The sequence below is a fragment of the Caenorhabditis remanei genome, chromosome V (genome assembly GCF_010183535.1).
Source record: "Caenorhabditis remanei strain PX506 chromosome V, whole genome shotgun sequence".
In the NCBI taxonomy this organism is placed as follows: Eukaryota; Metazoa; Nematoda; class Chromadorea; order Rhabditida; family Rhabditidae; genus Caenorhabditis; species Caenorhabditis remanei.
The window spans coordinates 18,959,015-18,976,058 of record NC_071332.1 but is presented as its reverse complement, the minus strand read 5'-3'; the positions used below and the strand labels follow the sequence as shown (position 1 = coordinate 18,976,058).

Here is a 17,044-nt window from a genome sequence, read left to right as displayed (position 1 = left end):
TTTTCTGTTGATTTTTTTGTTATAAAGTTCCTTTTTTGTTGATTTTCTCATCTGTATTTCCTATCCGAATGCGTTCAATTCGCTCTCTCAAATACTTTTTTATCACGACTACGGAGAGCGAAAGGCACACCGTTGGTTGCGTACAATGCGCCAGAAATTACGCACAACTTGATCCGACGTGTTTTTCCAGATTCTTACTGAAAATGGCCGATTCGCCGCTGAATTCTCCAGCCGATCTCCGAGATCTCATTGTCTACGATATTCATCAATGGAAAACTACCGATAAATCATATAAAATCTATGAAAAACTGTGTAAAGTTTTGGAAAAAGAAGCGATTTCTTACGAAAATTATGAGTATTGGTTCAATCGATATCTCAAAGAGAACTACAATTCTGCGATAGATGGAAGGTATCCATTGTTTTTTAGTCGAATTTCCACAAAGCTAAACACTTTTCAGAACTTACCGTGTTGGAAACTTAAAAGTATGCATTCTCGCTGACGTCATTGATGGAAGATCGACTGAAAACTCATATAGAGATCTATGTGAAGCATTCGGAAACGGTAAAGTTGTCAAGGGTGTTCACCACAATCGTTATGACCACTATCACTTCGAAGCGTAAGAATATATCCAAAAAATTATAACAATGTTCAAGATTTCAGGCATCGACACTCCCTCATCATGACTGAACGTTCAAAATATTTCAATGCAACCCATCCGTATACTTATAATGATGTTGGCCTTACATTCTCCAACTTGCCAGAAGATGTAATCACCGAAATCGTGGATAGATGTGACTTGAAGTCATAGTGAGTCACTAATTATTGATTTTTTCCCCATCAAAATTGTAATTTTTCAGTCTGAATCTCCGAATTGTCTCTCATTCACTCCGAACAATTGTCGATAAACGGCCACCTCCATGCACTGATATTGAGATCATTGTCAGAGATGATTACATTCAAATCGAGGCGAATAATGAGATTCTGGTGGATTCTTGTCCCATTGAACTGACAAATTTTCGTCATTGCTCGTTGTATCTGATCGAAAAACGTGTGTTTCGAGACCTAGAAGCTCTTCTGAAAAATCCGAAACTCCGATTGAAATCATTCCGATTCGATTCGAATTCTTCTCTCCATCATTGGAATCATGTAATGGATGTGAATGCATCAACTCGGAACTATTACATGCTTTTTCTGAAGATGATCGATTCATTGAATTCCAAAATCCACGCAGAACAATGCACGATCAAGTCAGCACTCGAGAAACATGTTAAACGAATTTTACAATGTTTCAAACCGGGAACCCTGAAAAAACTGGAACTCAACCACTCGTGTTTGATGAGTGAAATGAATCGAATAGTTAAAACGGATCAGTAGAAACTGGCGAAACACCTCAAACTCCGTGGTTTTATCACTCTGTCGGCTGAGCATTTCATTCATTTCTCAACTTTCGATGTACAAACAATTTCAATGAACGATCGGCTCTGCGTGGTAATTCCCTCTTTTTTCGCATTTCTCTACTCATTTTTACAGAATCTCTCAAAATCTCTCAACTTCGAGTCGTGTAAAATTGAAACTACGGATTATTTGGATATTGAGAGAATTAAGAATGCACTGACTCTTCGACCATCTACTGCTCCAGAATCTTATTATATTCCTAATTCAAATCTTGTTATTCAGTTTTCAATTGGTCACAGTGTAAACAAAATTTCTATTCGAAAACTTTAGGTTTTGAGGCATTTATTATTCTTTCATGCTTTGTGTTTTGATGTTAATGTTATAAACTTTTTAAAAAGTTATCTTCTCGATTATTAATCGTAATGCGTTGAATTCGCTTTCAGAATCGTTATTTTTACATGGAGCATTGTGCGTTTCGCTATCAGGTTATTCAAATAGTGTTGTAGAATTTTTCTATTTCTTCTCGCTCAAAACGGGCAAAAACGCCTATATCAAGGTGTAATTGTGGTTAAATTTGTTCCTTATTGTGAATTATTGTCGTAATAAAACTTAATTTGTTAATTTTTCCTTCGTTATGACATTTTTGTTCGAAATTATCTCCGGATTCATCAAAGTTTCCTTTGCGCCGCTCATTTATTTTTCTCTTGGAGTACGGTACGCGAAAAAGTTCATTGCGTACAATGTGCCGGAAGTTACGAGCATGCTCTGTTACGCAATCATTCGTCCTTTTTCCCATATTTTCAGCGTTTCTCAGCTTAAATTTACTCAATTTTTCTGAAATTTTCAGAATGTCAGCCGAAGAACAGTCGGCGGTAATTGAAACATGCGTTTTGTATGACATTTTGAACTGGAAAACCGCCGAAAGCTCCTATGAGACAATGCGCCAAATGCTCGGCAACGACATGATCTCTTTCGACGATTATCAATCGATTTTTGTCAAAAAAGTTCAAACGAATTGGGATGAGACCATCAATAGAATGTAATTTTCATCAATTTAACAATAAATTTTTACAAAAATTGCAAAAAAAAGCACAAATCTTTTTTTCAGCAATCTCCGCGACTTCCTGATGACAAACAAGTTTTCGATGCGTACGTGCATTCTCAATGACGTCATCAATGGCGTTTCAATCGATCGATCGTACAGAAAAGTGTTGGAAATCGTCGGAAATATCCGAATTTCGTATCCGACTTTCGATTTCTGGTACTACTGGTTCTACAACGGAAAACGCGATTTGTTCTACGATATCTCGTAAGGATTCGGTCAATTTTACAGATTTAGCGCGAAATTTCTATCAAAAACTCGAAAAATCAAGACATTTCTCGCCAAAAAGGGGCGTGGCCTATCGATTTTTTAATTTATCAATTTTTCAGCAAGCATCCACGCCCAACGACTTTCTCTCAACTTCCAGTCGATGCTCTCAATAAAATATTGAATTACACCGAGTTGAGAGATCAGTAAGTTTGATTTTCAGAGATTTAGCTCCGCCCACTTTAAAGCCACGCTCATTATTGCATCATCATGACATTTATTGTTGTTTTCGAGCAAATATGATGTTTAGAAGTGGGTGTGGTCTAGAAAAAGACGTAGTTTCGAATAAAAATCGCGTGAAATTAAGCTCCGCCCACTTTTAGGCCACGCCCATTTACCACAACTTTCAGCTAGTTTCTAGAAAACTCGAAAAAAAGTCATTTCTGGAAGTGGGCGTGGTCCGGGAAAGGGCGGAGTTTCAATATAACTGAAAATAAAAAAGAAACTAACATGGAATGTACTTTGATTGCCCCCCCTAAAGTACCGATTTTTTTGCTCATTTGATGAGTTTTGCGAAGAATATATGAGCCATAACGGGTTTTCCTGTGACGTGACCTGGTTTTTGAGAAATTGAGATTTTTCGAAAAAAAAGTTTTTTTTCGAAATTTAAAAAAAATCATATTTTTTCTCTGTCTAGAAGTGTTATTGAAAAAAAAGGTTTATGACATAAATGTAGCAAATTTCAAGTGCTTTAAGAATAAAAATTGAATTTGTTCAAAAAAAATTTTTTTGAGTGTGAAATTTTCCAAAAACTGACACCAACTCAAATTTTCGAAAATTTCAAACCGTTCTAAAAAAATTTAACGGGATTATTCATTTTTTTCCCGTTGAAAAGTGCAAAAGATGTACATTATTGTTATGCAAAAAAATTAGGGGGGTACCCCCCATTTACGAGAGAAATTTTGATTTGAATGCTTTTTTCAGTATACAAAAAGGGTCTGTAAGATAAGAGGTCAGAATTCTAGCAAGACATATATTTTAAGAAAACATAAAAGAAATTTTGTATTTTGATGATGCATTGTTGATTTTCTAAAGATTATCGTGCCGTCTAGTCAACTTTCCTTTTCACAAAATTTCATCAAAAATCATTAATTTTCAATGTTTTGAAACTTCAAACACTCATAACTTCTTCAAAACTGTGAGCAAAGAGTTGAAACTTCGGGAAAAAGTTTTTAAACGTGTTCTTGTTTGAAAAAAATAGTTTTGGTCTGTTTTTTGGACAAAATTTTTTTTTCGATTTTTCATAAGGGGGGACCACATGAAATTTCGGTTAGAAATGGGAAAAATTTTTTTTTCCTAAAACGACACTAAAATGTTTTCAAAAGATAATTTAAACTTCAAAGCAACAGAAAACCGTCTTGGGTCGTTTTAGGAAAAAAAAATTTTTCCCATTTCTAACCGAATGAAAAATCGAAAAAAAAATTTTGTCCAAAAAACAGACCAAAACTATTTTTTTCAAACAAGAACACGTTTAAAAACTTTTTCCCGAAGTTTCAACTCTTTGCTCACAGTTTTGAAGAAGTTATGAGTGTTTGAAGTTTCAACACATTGAAAATTAATGATTTTTGATGAAATTTTGTGAAAAGGAAAGTTGACTAGACGGCACGATAATCTTTAGAAAATCAACAATGCATCATCAAAATACAAAATTTCTTTTATGTTTTCTTAAAATATATGTCTTGCTAGAATTCTGACCTCTTATCTTACAGACCCTTTTTGTATACTGAAAAAAGCATTCAAATCAAAATTTCTCTCGTAAATGGGGGGTACCCCCCTAATTTTTTTGCATAACAATAATGTACATCTTTTGCACTTTTTACCCTCAACGGGAAAAAAATGAATAATCCCGTTAAATTTTTTTAGAACGGTTTGAAATTTTCGAAAATTTGAGTTGGTGTCAGTTTTTGGAAAATTTCACACTCAAAAAAATTTTTTTTGAACAAATTCAATTTTTATTCTTAAAGCACTTGAAATTTGCTACATTTATGTCATAAACCTTTTTTTTCAATAACACTTCTAGACAGAGAAAAAATATGATTTTTTAAAAATTTCGAAAAAAAACTTTTTTTTCGAAAAATCTCAATTTCTCAAAAACCAGGTCACGTCACAGAAAAACCCGTTATGGCTCATACATTCTTCGCAAAACTCATCGAATGAGCAAAAAAAATCGGTACTTTAGGGGGGGCAATCAAAGTACATTCCATGTAAGCTCCGCCTACTTCTAAACCACGCCCACTTTTCAAATAATCACTTTTCAAATATTTCGTGGCGTCAGAATAAAAATGTTCGTTCAATTCCATCAGCACTGACTTAAGCTCCGCCCACTTTATAGCTCTTGGCGAAACTTAAACATCTAATTTTTAATTTAAAAAATCACACACTTTTTCCAGCATCTGTCTTGAAAAAGTGTCCCGTGGCCTTCGTTCAGTCATCTCTGAACGTACTCCACTCTACGAATCGATCGAGATGATATGCGACGACAATTGGATTTCAGTGTCATTCAACGATTTGAATATCTGCTACCGTAATACATCCATCGTCAGCACTTGTCTCTATGAACCATTGCGTGGAGCACTCCGAGATATTATGGTTGCTCTCAGAAATCCGAAACTTCATTTGGAAAGTCTCGAGATTAGTTATCATTGGGAGAAGGATAGAGAGATGAGATGGTTCGCTGAGCAGATCAAAAATGAAATAAAATCGTTGAATCATCAGCTTTCAGTCAGAAAAATAACATTGAAAGTGTCCAATGAGGCTCAAGTTCACGCGATTCTCCCATTTTTGAAGGCGGGAATTCTCGAGGAAATCGATATTTATGGGATCGATATATTCTGGATGCAGAATTTCGGAACCTATAATATCATACAAATGGATCAGTACAACAAGGCGAAACTTGTCAGAATCATGTTCTCCACTGGATTCTTTCTCTTCGATCGAATCTCCGACGCCGTTTTGTGTGGATTCAAGTTCTACTGTCTCACTATGGACACGTTGTTCAGCTTGAGAAACGTTAGTGTGCGGTAGAGCGGGTTTGCAATAGTTTTGGGGGTGGGATGCGCGAAAATTTGATATTTTTAGCAAAAAATTGTCTATTTCACTTCAAAAGTTGCGAAAATTCGGCAAAAATCCCCTACTTTCGAAATTGACTTTTTTGATATTCCGACTGATTTTTGTCGAAGAAAAACGTAAATTTCACTAATGAAACCTGGTTTTCTGCTCACTTGCTGCCATAGTTCATATTTCAATTTTTTCTCGAAATTGTTGAAATTTAGCCAAATTTTCGACTATCATTCAGAATTAGAAGAAATTCTTCAAAATCATCAGAAATGTTCACATTTTCAATGAAAAATTTGAACAATGTCGAAAATAAAATCTAAAAATTGGTTAATTTTCTGAAGCCAGGTCTTGACAAGTATGAATTCTTGAAGCTCCTTCAAAAATACGAAAATTTCGAAATTTTTGCGCTAAATTAAGCCACGCCTACGAAAATTACCTCAATTACCCCTTAATTAACTCCTAATTACCCCTAATTACTTCCAGATATTCTCGCGCTCTCCAACTTTCAAACACTGTAACATCGAGTGCGTCTACCTTCCACTCATCGAAGAACTCGCCGTCGAATTGGGTCTTCGTCTGGAACCGGGCAATTATCTTCCAGTATTCTATGAATATCTCATCCCAGACTCTACCGACGTTTTGATCTACGAGTTCTGGATGGATCACATCGAAATTCGTCGTGTTTCATACATGGAAATGCTCTAAATTCTTGAGATTTCTGTTATTGTTGTTGTTCACCCTTTTTTGGTTTTTCTCTGTTCCTTTTTTAAATTTCTCTTTATTGTTTGTTAAACTTTTTAAAGTAGAAAACTTGTTGTTTTTATCATATTTTTGAGCGTTTCAATCGCGAAAACATTATTTTTCTATGCATTTTTCAGATTTTGTTTATTTTTCCTTCATTTTAAAAACTCATGGACCAACTATTATGAATTCAATTTTTTCTGAGCAAGGAAGGCTCGCCCCGCCCCCACGCGGCAGCCACGCCCTCTTCCATTTCAAAGCTGCGTTCAATTTTTGAAAACTGCCGCAAGAAATGGGCGTGGCCGCCGCGAAGGGGCGGGGCGAACGTTCCTTGCACAGAAAAAATTGAATTCATAAAACACATAATATAATTTCAGAAGTTCTCGAAATATGTCGACTACCTCTACCGTCGAATTCTCCAATTTGCCCACCGATGCAATTGGGAAAATCATTGAGAAATGTGATCTCAAAGAGCAGTGAGTAATCAAATAACCGCTAAGAACAAATAAAATTTATTCGAAATTTCAGATTGACTCTCCGAAAAGTGTCGAAAGACCTGCGTTCCCTTGTCGATGAACAGAAACTTGCATACAAATCGATCGAGATCATTTCGAATGATTTGTTTATCTCTTGTGTGTACAACGACAAAGATGTTGTGTATACAAGCGGGAATTGGAATAGTTATATGACTAATGGAGTCTCCGTCATCAGAAGCGATGATTATGTGAAAATCGCTTTGAATGATTTGTCGATTGCACTGAAAAATCCAAAATTGCGATTGGATGACCTATACCTGAGATTCTGCGACTTCTCCGATGATAGAATTAATCGATTCAGATTGCTTCTGAATAGTCTGAATCACCAAATACACGTCGAAACATTGATAGGAAATCCGGAATTTCTTCTATCGACTCTCCCCTTTTTCAAACCGAAAGTGCTTGTGAATATTGAAGTTTTAGGAGGAGAAGACACTGAAGATTGGGCATCAAAAGAAGGAGCGGAAAGTATCAGAAAAATCTCGTGTCTGGAACAGTGGAAGCAAGCGGAGCAACTCACTACTGGATTTGATGTCGGTTTCTTCCCAGCCGAATTTATCATGCATTTCAAACGTTTTGTGATTTTAAGAGGGTTTTTCGACAAGGATTTCTTGATGAATCTCAGAGATGTTAGTTATTTTCATTAAACAAATCATAATTTTCGTATGTTATCAATTTCTTTATTGCAGTTATTCTCCACGTCTACCAACTTCCAATCATGCACTGTTCAATCAAATAATGACGAAAACAGGTCTGAATTCCTCCAATCGTTCTGTGAAAAGGTGGAATCTGGAGAAGAAGTCATCTACCGTTTCAAGATTCCTGACGATTCGAACAAAGTTTTGGAGTTTAAAGTAGACTTTAATCTAATTGTTATTGAGAAGAAGAATTTTTGATTTTTCTCCTTATTGTTTCTGTTGTTATTTTTATGAAATGTTGATTAGAATTGTTGCTTTTCTTTATTCCTTGAAGCGTTTGAAACTCTGTAATTATCTTAGTTATCTTATTCCTTTTCTTTATAGATTTTCATTATAATTTCAGAAGTTCTCGAAAATGTCGACTACCTCTGCCCTGGAATTCTCAAATTTGCCCACCGATACAATTGGGAAAATCATTGAGAAATGTGATCTCAAAGAGCAGTGAGCAACATCGATTTCCTCCAGAGTTCCCGCCTTTAAAAGTGATCTTAAATCAGTCGTTGCACTGGATTCTTTCTCTTCGATCGAATCTCCGACGCCGTTTTGTGTGGATTCAAGTTCTACTGTCTCACTATGGACACCCTGTTCAGCTTGAGAAATGTTAGTGTGCGGTGGAGCGTGTTTGCTACAGTTTTGGTGGTGTGATAGCTTAAAAATTGCTAATTTCAGTGCGAAAAATCTTATTTTCACTTCAAAATTTGCGAAAATTCGCAAAAATCCCCTACTTTCGAAGTTGACTTTTTCTGAGTTAACTTTTTCTGATTAAGCCACGCCTACACAAATTACCCTCAATTAACACCTAATTACCCCTAATTTCTTCCAGATATTCTCCCGTTCTCCAACTTTCAAACACTGTAACATCGAGTGCGTCTACCTTCCACTCATCGAAGAACTCGCCGTCGAATTGGGTCTTCGTCTGGAACCGGGCAATTATCTTCCAGTATTCTATCAATATCTCATCCCAGACTCTACCGACGTTTTGATCTACGAATTCTGGATGGATCACATCGAAATTCGTCGTGTTTCATACATGGAAATGCTCTAAATTATTGAGATTTCTGTTATTGTTGTTGTTGTTCACCTTTTTTGGTTTTTCTCTGTTCTTTTTTAAAATTTCTTTTTATTGTTTGTTAAACTTTTTAAAATAGAAAACCTGATGTTTTTTCCTCATATTTTACAGCGTTTTAATCGCCGAAAACTGTATTTTAATCAATTTTTTTTTGATTTTTTTGAAATGTTTTTCTTTTTTTTAGAACACATGGAGCAACTGACACATCCCAGAAACTTGCGCTCATGCATTCTATTCCAATTTCTTCGCGGAAAACCATTTACTGAAACTTATCATAATTTCTGTGAAGTGATGGGATACGAAGCAATCAAATTCAAGGAGTTCGAGACTTGGTATGATCGATTTTCTCGTGGAGAATTCGAATTGGATTACGATATCAGGTAGAAGAGGAAGTGCGCTCCTTTGACAATTTTTAGTTTAAAAAATTTCAGATCGGAACTAAAAACCGTCGATTTCTGTCAGCTCCCGACTTGTGTCATTGAGAAAGTATTGGAAAAACTGTGCTATAAAGAGCAGTGAGTGAAATAATGCAATGTTTCTTTTTAATGACAATTCAAATAATTTTCAGATTGACTGTCCGAAAAGTGTGTCGTGATCTCAAATCAGTCGTTGATTCCATGAGATTTTCCCTGAAATCGATTAAAATGGTATGGCACTCAGATCATATTGAATGTCGGTTTGATAATCAATTAGTAGTGTATTCGAGGAGAAATAGCAGGTTTGTGCCCGGGTGGCGTTGAGCGCCTCGGATTCTTTCAAGAAGTTCGAAAATGCGATGAGAAAGAATGTGCGAATTGGAGAGACGCACTCTCTCTCGACGCATTTTTGCACAATTTGAACTCTTTCAGCGCCTCCATTGGCACATCCTTGAGGAAAAGTATCAATATTGATGATGATGTCATTATTAGAGTAGTCGATAACGACTATACGAAATTGGCTCTTCAAGACTGGAAATTTCCGATGAATAATCAGAAACATCGATTGGATGGTCTTGGATTTCAATGCAAAGAGCCTAACAATGAAATGAAGGAGGACACGAAAGTCGAAAAATTGGGAGAGTTTTTCACGGAGCTCAGGGAGGCTCTCGATTCGATTCATATAAGAATTCATGCTCGAGTTCTGCAAATCTATTCTTTCCATCCAAACTTCAATCATATGGAATGTATTCTCTCACATCTTGAGCCAGGATTCCTCTTTGCCATCCAAATTCCAGACTTTAAACTGAAACGTGATCAATTGAACGTCACTCTTCCAATTGATAGTTCAGACGAGGCTTACGAAACTGCCGTATCCAATTTTCTGAAAGCGTGTTCCATCAAAAGGAAAATCTCCAAAATTACTTCACTGGAGCAATGGAAGAGAGCGGAGTGGTTGTGGTTGTATTTCAACTGGGATTATTTTTCGGACAAGGATTTGATTCATTTCAAAAGATTCTATTTGGAGCGGTGTAATATTGATCGCGAGAGATTGCTTCATTTGAAAGAGGTTAGCAGTTATACAACGGTTTCAGAAAGCGTATTTTAGTGATCATACATGCAAAACGGGCCGTGCCGGCGCCTAGACCTATAATGAAGACCTTTTGGTAAATTTTTCAGAATATTGAGTTTTAAGCGAGCAGCGTTCCGACCCGTTAGTTCTGGTGTAATATAAATTTTAGGATACCATTATCAAGCTATACAGCTCACAAATTTCAACTTTCCAGATGTTCTCCAAATCAATAAACTTCGAGGAATGCATTATGCACAAATCACCCGATCTTCGCAACGCCTCTCATTATCTCGAATCATTTTGTGAAAAAGAGGAATTCGAAGATCCAAATATTCTCTTCTACCATTTCAAGATTCCCAATTCTAACAAGTATTTGGTGTTCAAAGTTGACTATGATGAAGGGGTTCTGATTATCAAAAAACGTTGACTGAAATGTCTTGTCCTTATTTTTTTGTTGTTGTTTTTCTTGAAATGAAATGAAAACTGTTGATTTTTCTTATTTTTCTCACTGCGTTTCAATCGCTGAAAACTATACTTTTTACACATTTTCCTTTTTTTAAATTTTCATTTCTTTTTTAGCACACATGGACCAACTCACCTCTCCCAGAAGCTTGCGAAAATGCATTCTTTTTGAATTTTTCCGCGGAAAATCAGTTTTCGAAACTTATAATAGTTTCTGTGAAGTGATGGGATCTGAAGCTATCACATTCAAGGAGTTCGAGACTTGGTATGATCGATTTTCTCGCGGAGAATTCGATCTAGATTACGATATCAGGTAGGAGACGAAGTGCGCTCCTTTGACAATTCATAGTTTTAAAAAATTTCAGATCGGAGCCAAAAACTCGTGATTTCTGTCAGCTGCCGACGTGTGTCATTGAGAAAGTATTGGAAAAATTGTGCTATATAGAGCAGTGAGTGCAATAATGCAATATTTTTTAAAATGAGAATTCAAATAATTTTAGATTGACTGTCCGAAAAGTGTGTCGTGATCTCAAATCAGTCGTTGATTCCATGAGATGTTCCCTGAAATCGATTGAAATGACTTGGCATTCGGATTATATTGAATGCAGATTTGATGATCAATTAGTTGTGTATTCGAGGAAAAAATATATCAGATACAATGTTGATAATGTCATCAGGGTATTCGATAAGGACTATGGGAAATTGGCACTTCAAGATTGGAAATTTCCGATGAGAAATCGGAAACTTCGATTGGATATTCTCAAAATTGAGTGCAAAGAGCCTAACAATAGAATGAAGAAAGAAAAGAAAGTCAAGAAATTAATTGAGATTTTCAGGGAGCTCATTGGGGCTCTCGAATCTATTGGAAGCAGAGTTCATGTTCAAACGTTGCAAATCGATACTTTCCGCCCGTACTTCGATGATGTCGAATATATTCTCAATCGCCTCCAGCCAGGATACCTGAAATCCATCGTAATGCCGGGGTTTGATCTGAAACGCGAAAAGTTGAATGTCGAGAGGCCCACTAGCCCGGCGCCTGGAGTTGAACCAAGCGAAGCTTATAAAAGAGCAAAATCCAATTATCGGAGAGCTTGTTTCTTGAAGGATCAAATTTATGAAATTACCGAATTGGATCAATGGAAAAAGGCGGAGGAGTTGCATTTGAAATATAATTGGGATTACTTCTATGATGAAGATCTCATTCATTTCAAAAGATTTCATTTCACGGATTGTATTCTCGATCGGGAGAGATTGATTCATTTGAAAGAGGTTAGCAGTTGTTTCAGACTGCCCATCACCAGGCATGGTCGGAGTCGGAGAATCGGATACTGAGAAATTGAGAAATTCTCCGATTCTCCGAAAAAAAAGTCGGAGAATTTTGGAGAATACCGAAGACGACGACACTCCAAACTCTGTTTTTGTTGTATTTTTACTGGTAAAAGCTTTTAATGATGATTAAACATGTTTTAGAAAGGTGAATTCTGAAAAACGCAACAGAAAATTCGTTTTAGAAGCCTTTTTTGGGAACATTTTCGGATTCCACGAAATTATCCGAAGTTCTCCGATTCTCCGAGAAAAAAGTAGGAGAAAAAGTCGGATATCCGATTCTCCGACTTTTTTTTCGGAGAAAATTTCGATTCTCCGATTCTCCGAAAATTTTTCTCCGACCAAGCCTGTCCATCACTAATTTCCTTCATTCCAGATCTTCTCCGAATCCACCAACTTCGAGTTATGCACTATCACTTCACCCAATTTCCATCTCCAAATCTAAAAATGCTCTGAATACCTAGAATCGTTCTGTGAAAAAGTGGGAGCTGGAAGAGAAGTCATCTACCGCTACAAGATTCTTGACGATTCGAACAAGATTTTGGAATTTAAATTGGTGGAGTATTATCCATGTGCACTCGTTATCGAAAAGAAGAACATTTGATTTTTTTTAATTGTTGTTGTTTCTGTTGTTATTGTTATAAAATGTTTCTTTTAATTGTTTATTTTCTTAATTCTTATGCGTTTTTAGCGCACCACTTTATATTCTCTCGAGTTTACATGTTTATCTTACTTATTTAGAAAATGCAAAATTTCCAGAACTCATGGACCAACTCACCTCTCCCAAATCTTTGCGAACATGCATTCTGTTCGAATTTTTCCGCGGAAAAGCCGTTTTCGATACTTATAATAGCTTCTGTGAAGTGATGGGAAAAGAAGCTATCAAATTCAAGGAATTTGAGTTCTGGTATTATCGATTTTCACGTGGAGAATTCGATTTGGATTACGATGTTGGGTCGATTATCTCAGACCTCGAATTATCCAATTTGCATAATGATGCTATCGAGAAAATCATTGAGAAATGTGATCTCAAAGAGCAGTGAGCAGCCAAAAACCGCTCCCTAACAAACTAAATTTATTTTAAATTTCAGATTGACTCTCCGAAAAGTGTCGAAAGATCTGCGAACTATTGTCGATAAACAGAAAATTGCGTACAAATCGATCCAGATTGATCTGATGGATTCGTATATCATTTGTTGGTATAACGACAAAAGAGTTGTGTATTCAAGCGAGAATTGGGATAAGAAGGGCGTGCGTATCGTTACTGACGAATGCATTCGTTGAAGCGAAGATTATGAGAAAATCGCTTTGAATGATTTGTCGATTGCACTGAAAAATCCAAAATTGCGATTGAATGTGCTGACAGTCAGCTATTACTCCAATGATAGAATGAGACTATTCGGATTGAATAGCCTTCTGCCAGATCTGAATCACCAAATACACGTCAAAAAACTGTTTGTCCATGCGGAATCGCCTGAATCTCTTCAGAAGAATCTTCTATCGATTCTTCCCTGCTTGAAACCGAAGGAACTCGGGAATATTGGAGTTTTCGTAGAAGACCTTGACGATCGGGAACCGGAAGAAGCATTGAAAACAGTCAGGAAAATCGCGAATCTGGAACAATGGAAGCAAGCGGAAGAACTCACTACTCAAGATTGTTTCGATGACTTCCCATCGGAATTTCTCATGCATTTCAAACGTTTTGTGATTCTTGCAAGTGGTTTGAGAGAGGATTTCTTGATAAATCTCAGAGATGTTAGTTTTTTCCAGTAAACAAATTATTTCTCTCGAATGTTATGGATGTCAATTTCTTCATTACAGTTTTTCTCCACATCTACCAACTTCGAGTCATGCACTATCGATTCATACGATCTCGCCGACTGCACTGAACACCTCGAATCGTTCTGTGAGGAAGTGGAATCAGGAGATCCGTCCATCTTCCTCTTCCACTTCAAAATTTCTGACAATTCGAGAAAGTTTTTTGAGTTTAAAATTGACTACAATGAATACGTAATGGTTATCGAGAAGAAGAATTTTTGATTTTTCTTGTGGTTGTTTCTGTTGTTATTCTAATGAAATGTTAATTGGAATTGTTCATTTTCTTTATTTTGTGAAGCGTTCGAAACGCTGCAATTATCTTTCTTGTATTATTCTCTTTCTTATAGATTTTCACAATATTCTCAGAAGCTTTCGAAATATGTCAACTACGTCTGCCCTGGAATTCTCCAATTTGCCCACCGATATAATTGGGAAAATCATTGAGAAATGTGATCTCAAAGAGCAGTGAGTAACCCAGAAACTGCTTAAAACAAACAAAATTTATTCGAATTTTCAGATTGACTCTCAGAAAAGTGTCGAAAGACCTGCGTTCTCTTGTCGATGAACAGAAAAGTGCATACAAATCGATCGAGATTGATCTGACAGATTCGCATATTTTTTGTGTGTACAACGACAAAAACGTTAAGTATGATGGCGATAAATTGGATAAGTATAACATGCCTATCGAAACCTCCATTATCTGTAACGATGATTACGTGAAAATCGCTTTGAATGATTTGTCGATTGCACTGAAAAATCCAAAATTGCGATTGGATGACCTATACCTGACAGTCGATCACTCCCCTGATATGATGAATCGATTCAGATTGCTTCTGAATAGTCTGAATCCTCAAATACACGTCAAAACATTTATACTCCGTGCGGGATCCTCTGAATATCTTCTATCTATTCTTCCCTATCTCAAACCGAAAGTCCTTGTGAATATCGATATTGACGGATTATACTATCGTGACGATTGGGCACTGGAAAAAGTCAGACAAGTCGCGAGTCTGGAGCAATGGAAGCAAGCGGAACAACTCACCACTCGACATTGTTTCGATTACTTCCCATCCGAATTTCTCATACATTTCAAACGTTTTGTGATCTTAGAGTGGGATGCCACAGAGCAATTCTTGATGAATCTCACAGATGTTAGTTGTTTTATTACTGCAATGATTATTTTCGCTTGTTATGGTTGTCAATTTATTAATTTCTTCATTACAGTTATTCTCCACGTCTACCAACTTCGAGTCATGCACTGTCGAAGCATTAGGTCTCGAGGACTGCTCTGATTACCTAGAATCGTTCTGTGAAAAAGTCGATACCGGAGATGAGATTGACTATAATGAAGGGGTTCTGATTATCAAAAAACGTTGACTGAAATGTTTTTTTCCTTATTTTGTTGTTTTTGTTAAAATTGTTGTTTTTTTCTTGAAATGAAATGAAAACTGTTGATTTTTCTTATTTTCTCACAGCATTTCAATTGCTGAAGACCATACTTTTTACACATTTTCCTTTTTTTTTTAAATTTTCATTTCTTTTTTAGCACTCATGGACCAACTCACCTCTCCCAGAAGCTTGCGAAAATGCATTCTTTTTGAATTTTTCCGCGGAAAATCAGTTTTCGAAACTTATAATAGTTTCTGTGAAGTGATGGGATCCGAAGCTATCAAATACAAGGAGTTCGAGATTTGGTACAATCGATTTTCTCGCGGAGAATTCGATCTAGATTACGATATCAGGTAGGAGACGAAGTGCGCTCCTTTGACAATTTGTAGTTCAAAAAATTTCAGATCGGAGCCAAAAACTCGTGATTTCTGTCAGCTGCCGACGTGTGTCATTGAGAAAGTATTGGAAAAATTGTGCTATATAGAGCAGTGAGTGCAATAATGCAATATTTTTTAAAATGAGAATTCAAATAATTTTAGATTGACTGTCCGAAAAGTGTGTCGTGATATCAAATCAGTCGTTGATTCCATGAGATGTTCCCTGAAATCGATTGAAATGACTTGGCATTCGGATTATATTGAATGCAGATTTGATGACCAATTAGTTGTGTATTCGAGGACAAAATATATCAGATACAATGTTGATAATGTCATCAGGGTATTCGATAAGGACTATGGGAAATTGGCACTTCAAGATTGGAAATTTCCGATGAGAAATCGGAAACTTCGATTGGATTTTCTCAAAATTGAGTGCAAAGAGCCTAACAATAGAATGAAGAAAGAAAAGAAAGTCAAGAAATTAATTGAGATTTTCAGGGAGCTCATTGGGGCTCTCGAATCTATTGGAAGCAGAGTTCATGTTGAAAAGCTGCAAATCGATACTTTCCGCCCGGACTTCAATGATGTCGAATACATTCTCAATTGCTTCCAGCCAGGATACCTGAAATCCATTGCAATTCCGGGTTTTTATCTGAAACGCGAAGAGTTGAATGTCGAGAGGCCCACTAGCCCGGCGCCTGGAGTTGAACCAAGCGAAGCTCATGAAAGAGCAAAAACCAATTATCGGAGAGCTTGTTTCTTGAAGGATGACATTTATGAAATTACCGAATTGGAGCAATGGAAAGAGGCGGAGGAGTTGCATTTGAAATACAATTGGGATTACTTCTATGATGAAGATCTCATTCATTTCAAAAGATTTCATTTCACGGATTGTATTCTCGATCGGGAGAGATTGATTCATTTGCGAGAGGTTAGCAGTTGTTAAAGACAGTCTATCACTAATTTCCTTCCAGATCTTCTCCGAATCGACCAACTTCGAGTTATGCACTATCACTTCACCCAATTTCCAAACCTGCTCTGAATACCTCGAATCGTTCTGTGAAAAAGTGGAATCTGGAGAAGAAGTCATCTATCGCTTCAAGATTCTTGAAGATTCGAGAAAGATTTTGGAATTTAAATTAGACTACAATCAACGGAAAATTATAATTTCGAAGAAGAGCTTGTAATTTTTCTTGTTGTTGTTTCTGTTGTTATTCTTATGAAATTTTGTTTAGCATTCTTTTTCTTTATTCCGTGAAGCGTTCTTAGCGCACCACTTTATTTTCTCTCGAGTTTACATGTTTATCTTCCAAATTTC

The 17,044-nt window shown here is 36.4% G+C and overlaps 6 protein-coding genes across 6 annotated transcripts; all 6 read left to right on the top strand.

The window, feature by feature from the left end:
* Nucleotides 1-203: 203 nt before the first annotated feature.
* On the top strand, nt 204-1,375 carry GCK72_021177 (uncharacterized protein; the record flags this gene model as incomplete). The annotated part of the gene is made up of 4 exons (XM_053734082.1): nt 204-409; nt 459-617; nt 662-808; nt 859-1,375. The coding sequence occupies 4 exons, from the start codon at nt 204-206 to the stop codon at nt 1,373-1,375; spliced, it is 1,029 nt and encodes a 342-aa protein (XP_053582995.1).
* Nucleotides 1,376-2,244: 869 nt separating this feature from the next.
* GCK72_021176 (uncharacterized protein) lies at nt 2,245-6,527 on the top strand (the record flags this gene model as incomplete). The annotated part of the gene is made up of 5 exons (XM_053734081.1): nt 2,245-2,435; nt 2,505-2,705; nt 2,828-2,911; nt 5,156-5,774; nt 6,306-6,527. 5 exons carry the CDS (start codon nt 2,245-2,247, stop codon nt 6,525-6,527), a joined length of 1,317 nt encoding a protein of 438 aa, XP_053582994.1.
* Nucleotides 6,528-6,953: 426 nt separating this feature from the next.
* On the top strand, nt 6,954-8,842 carry GCK72_021175 (uncharacterized protein; the record flags this gene model as incomplete). The annotated part of the gene is made up of 4 exons (XM_053734080.1): nt 6,954-7,039; nt 7,092-7,728; nt 7,789-7,953; nt 8,621-8,842. The coding sequence occupies 4 exons, from the start codon at nt 6,954-6,956 to the stop codon at nt 8,840-8,842; spliced, it is 1,110 nt and encodes a 369-aa protein (XP_053582993.1).
* A 4,689-nt stretch (nt 8,843-13,531) lies between these two features.
* GCK72_021174 (uncharacterized protein) lies at nt 13,532-14,182 on the top strand (the record flags this gene model as incomplete). Its single annotated transcript, XM_003100496.2, has 2 exons — nt 13,532-13,897; nt 13,964-14,182. 2 exons carry the CDS (start codon nt 13,532-13,534, stop codon nt 14,180-14,182), a joined length of 585 nt encoding a protein of 194 aa, XP_003100544.2.
* A 157-nt stretch (nt 14,183-14,339) lies between these two features.
* GCK72_021173 (uncharacterized protein) lies at nt 14,340-15,337 on the top strand (the record flags this gene model as incomplete). The annotated part of the gene is made up of 3 exons (XM_053734079.1): nt 14,340-14,425; nt 14,478-15,111; nt 15,185-15,337. The coding sequence occupies 3 exons, from the start codon at nt 14,340-14,342 to the stop codon at nt 15,335-15,337; spliced, it is 873 nt and encodes a 290-aa protein (XP_053582992.1).
* A 276-nt stretch (nt 15,338-15,613) lies between these two features.
* GCK72_021172 (uncharacterized protein) lies at nt 15,614-16,913 on the top strand (the record flags this gene model as incomplete). Its single annotated transcript, XM_053734078.1, has 4 exons — nt 15,614-15,702; nt 15,754-15,837; nt 15,889-16,657; nt 16,701-16,913. 4 exons carry the CDS (start codon nt 15,614-15,616, stop codon nt 16,911-16,913), a joined length of 1,155 nt encoding a protein of 384 aa, XP_053582991.1.
* Nucleotides 16,914-17,044: the final 131 nt, after the last annotated feature.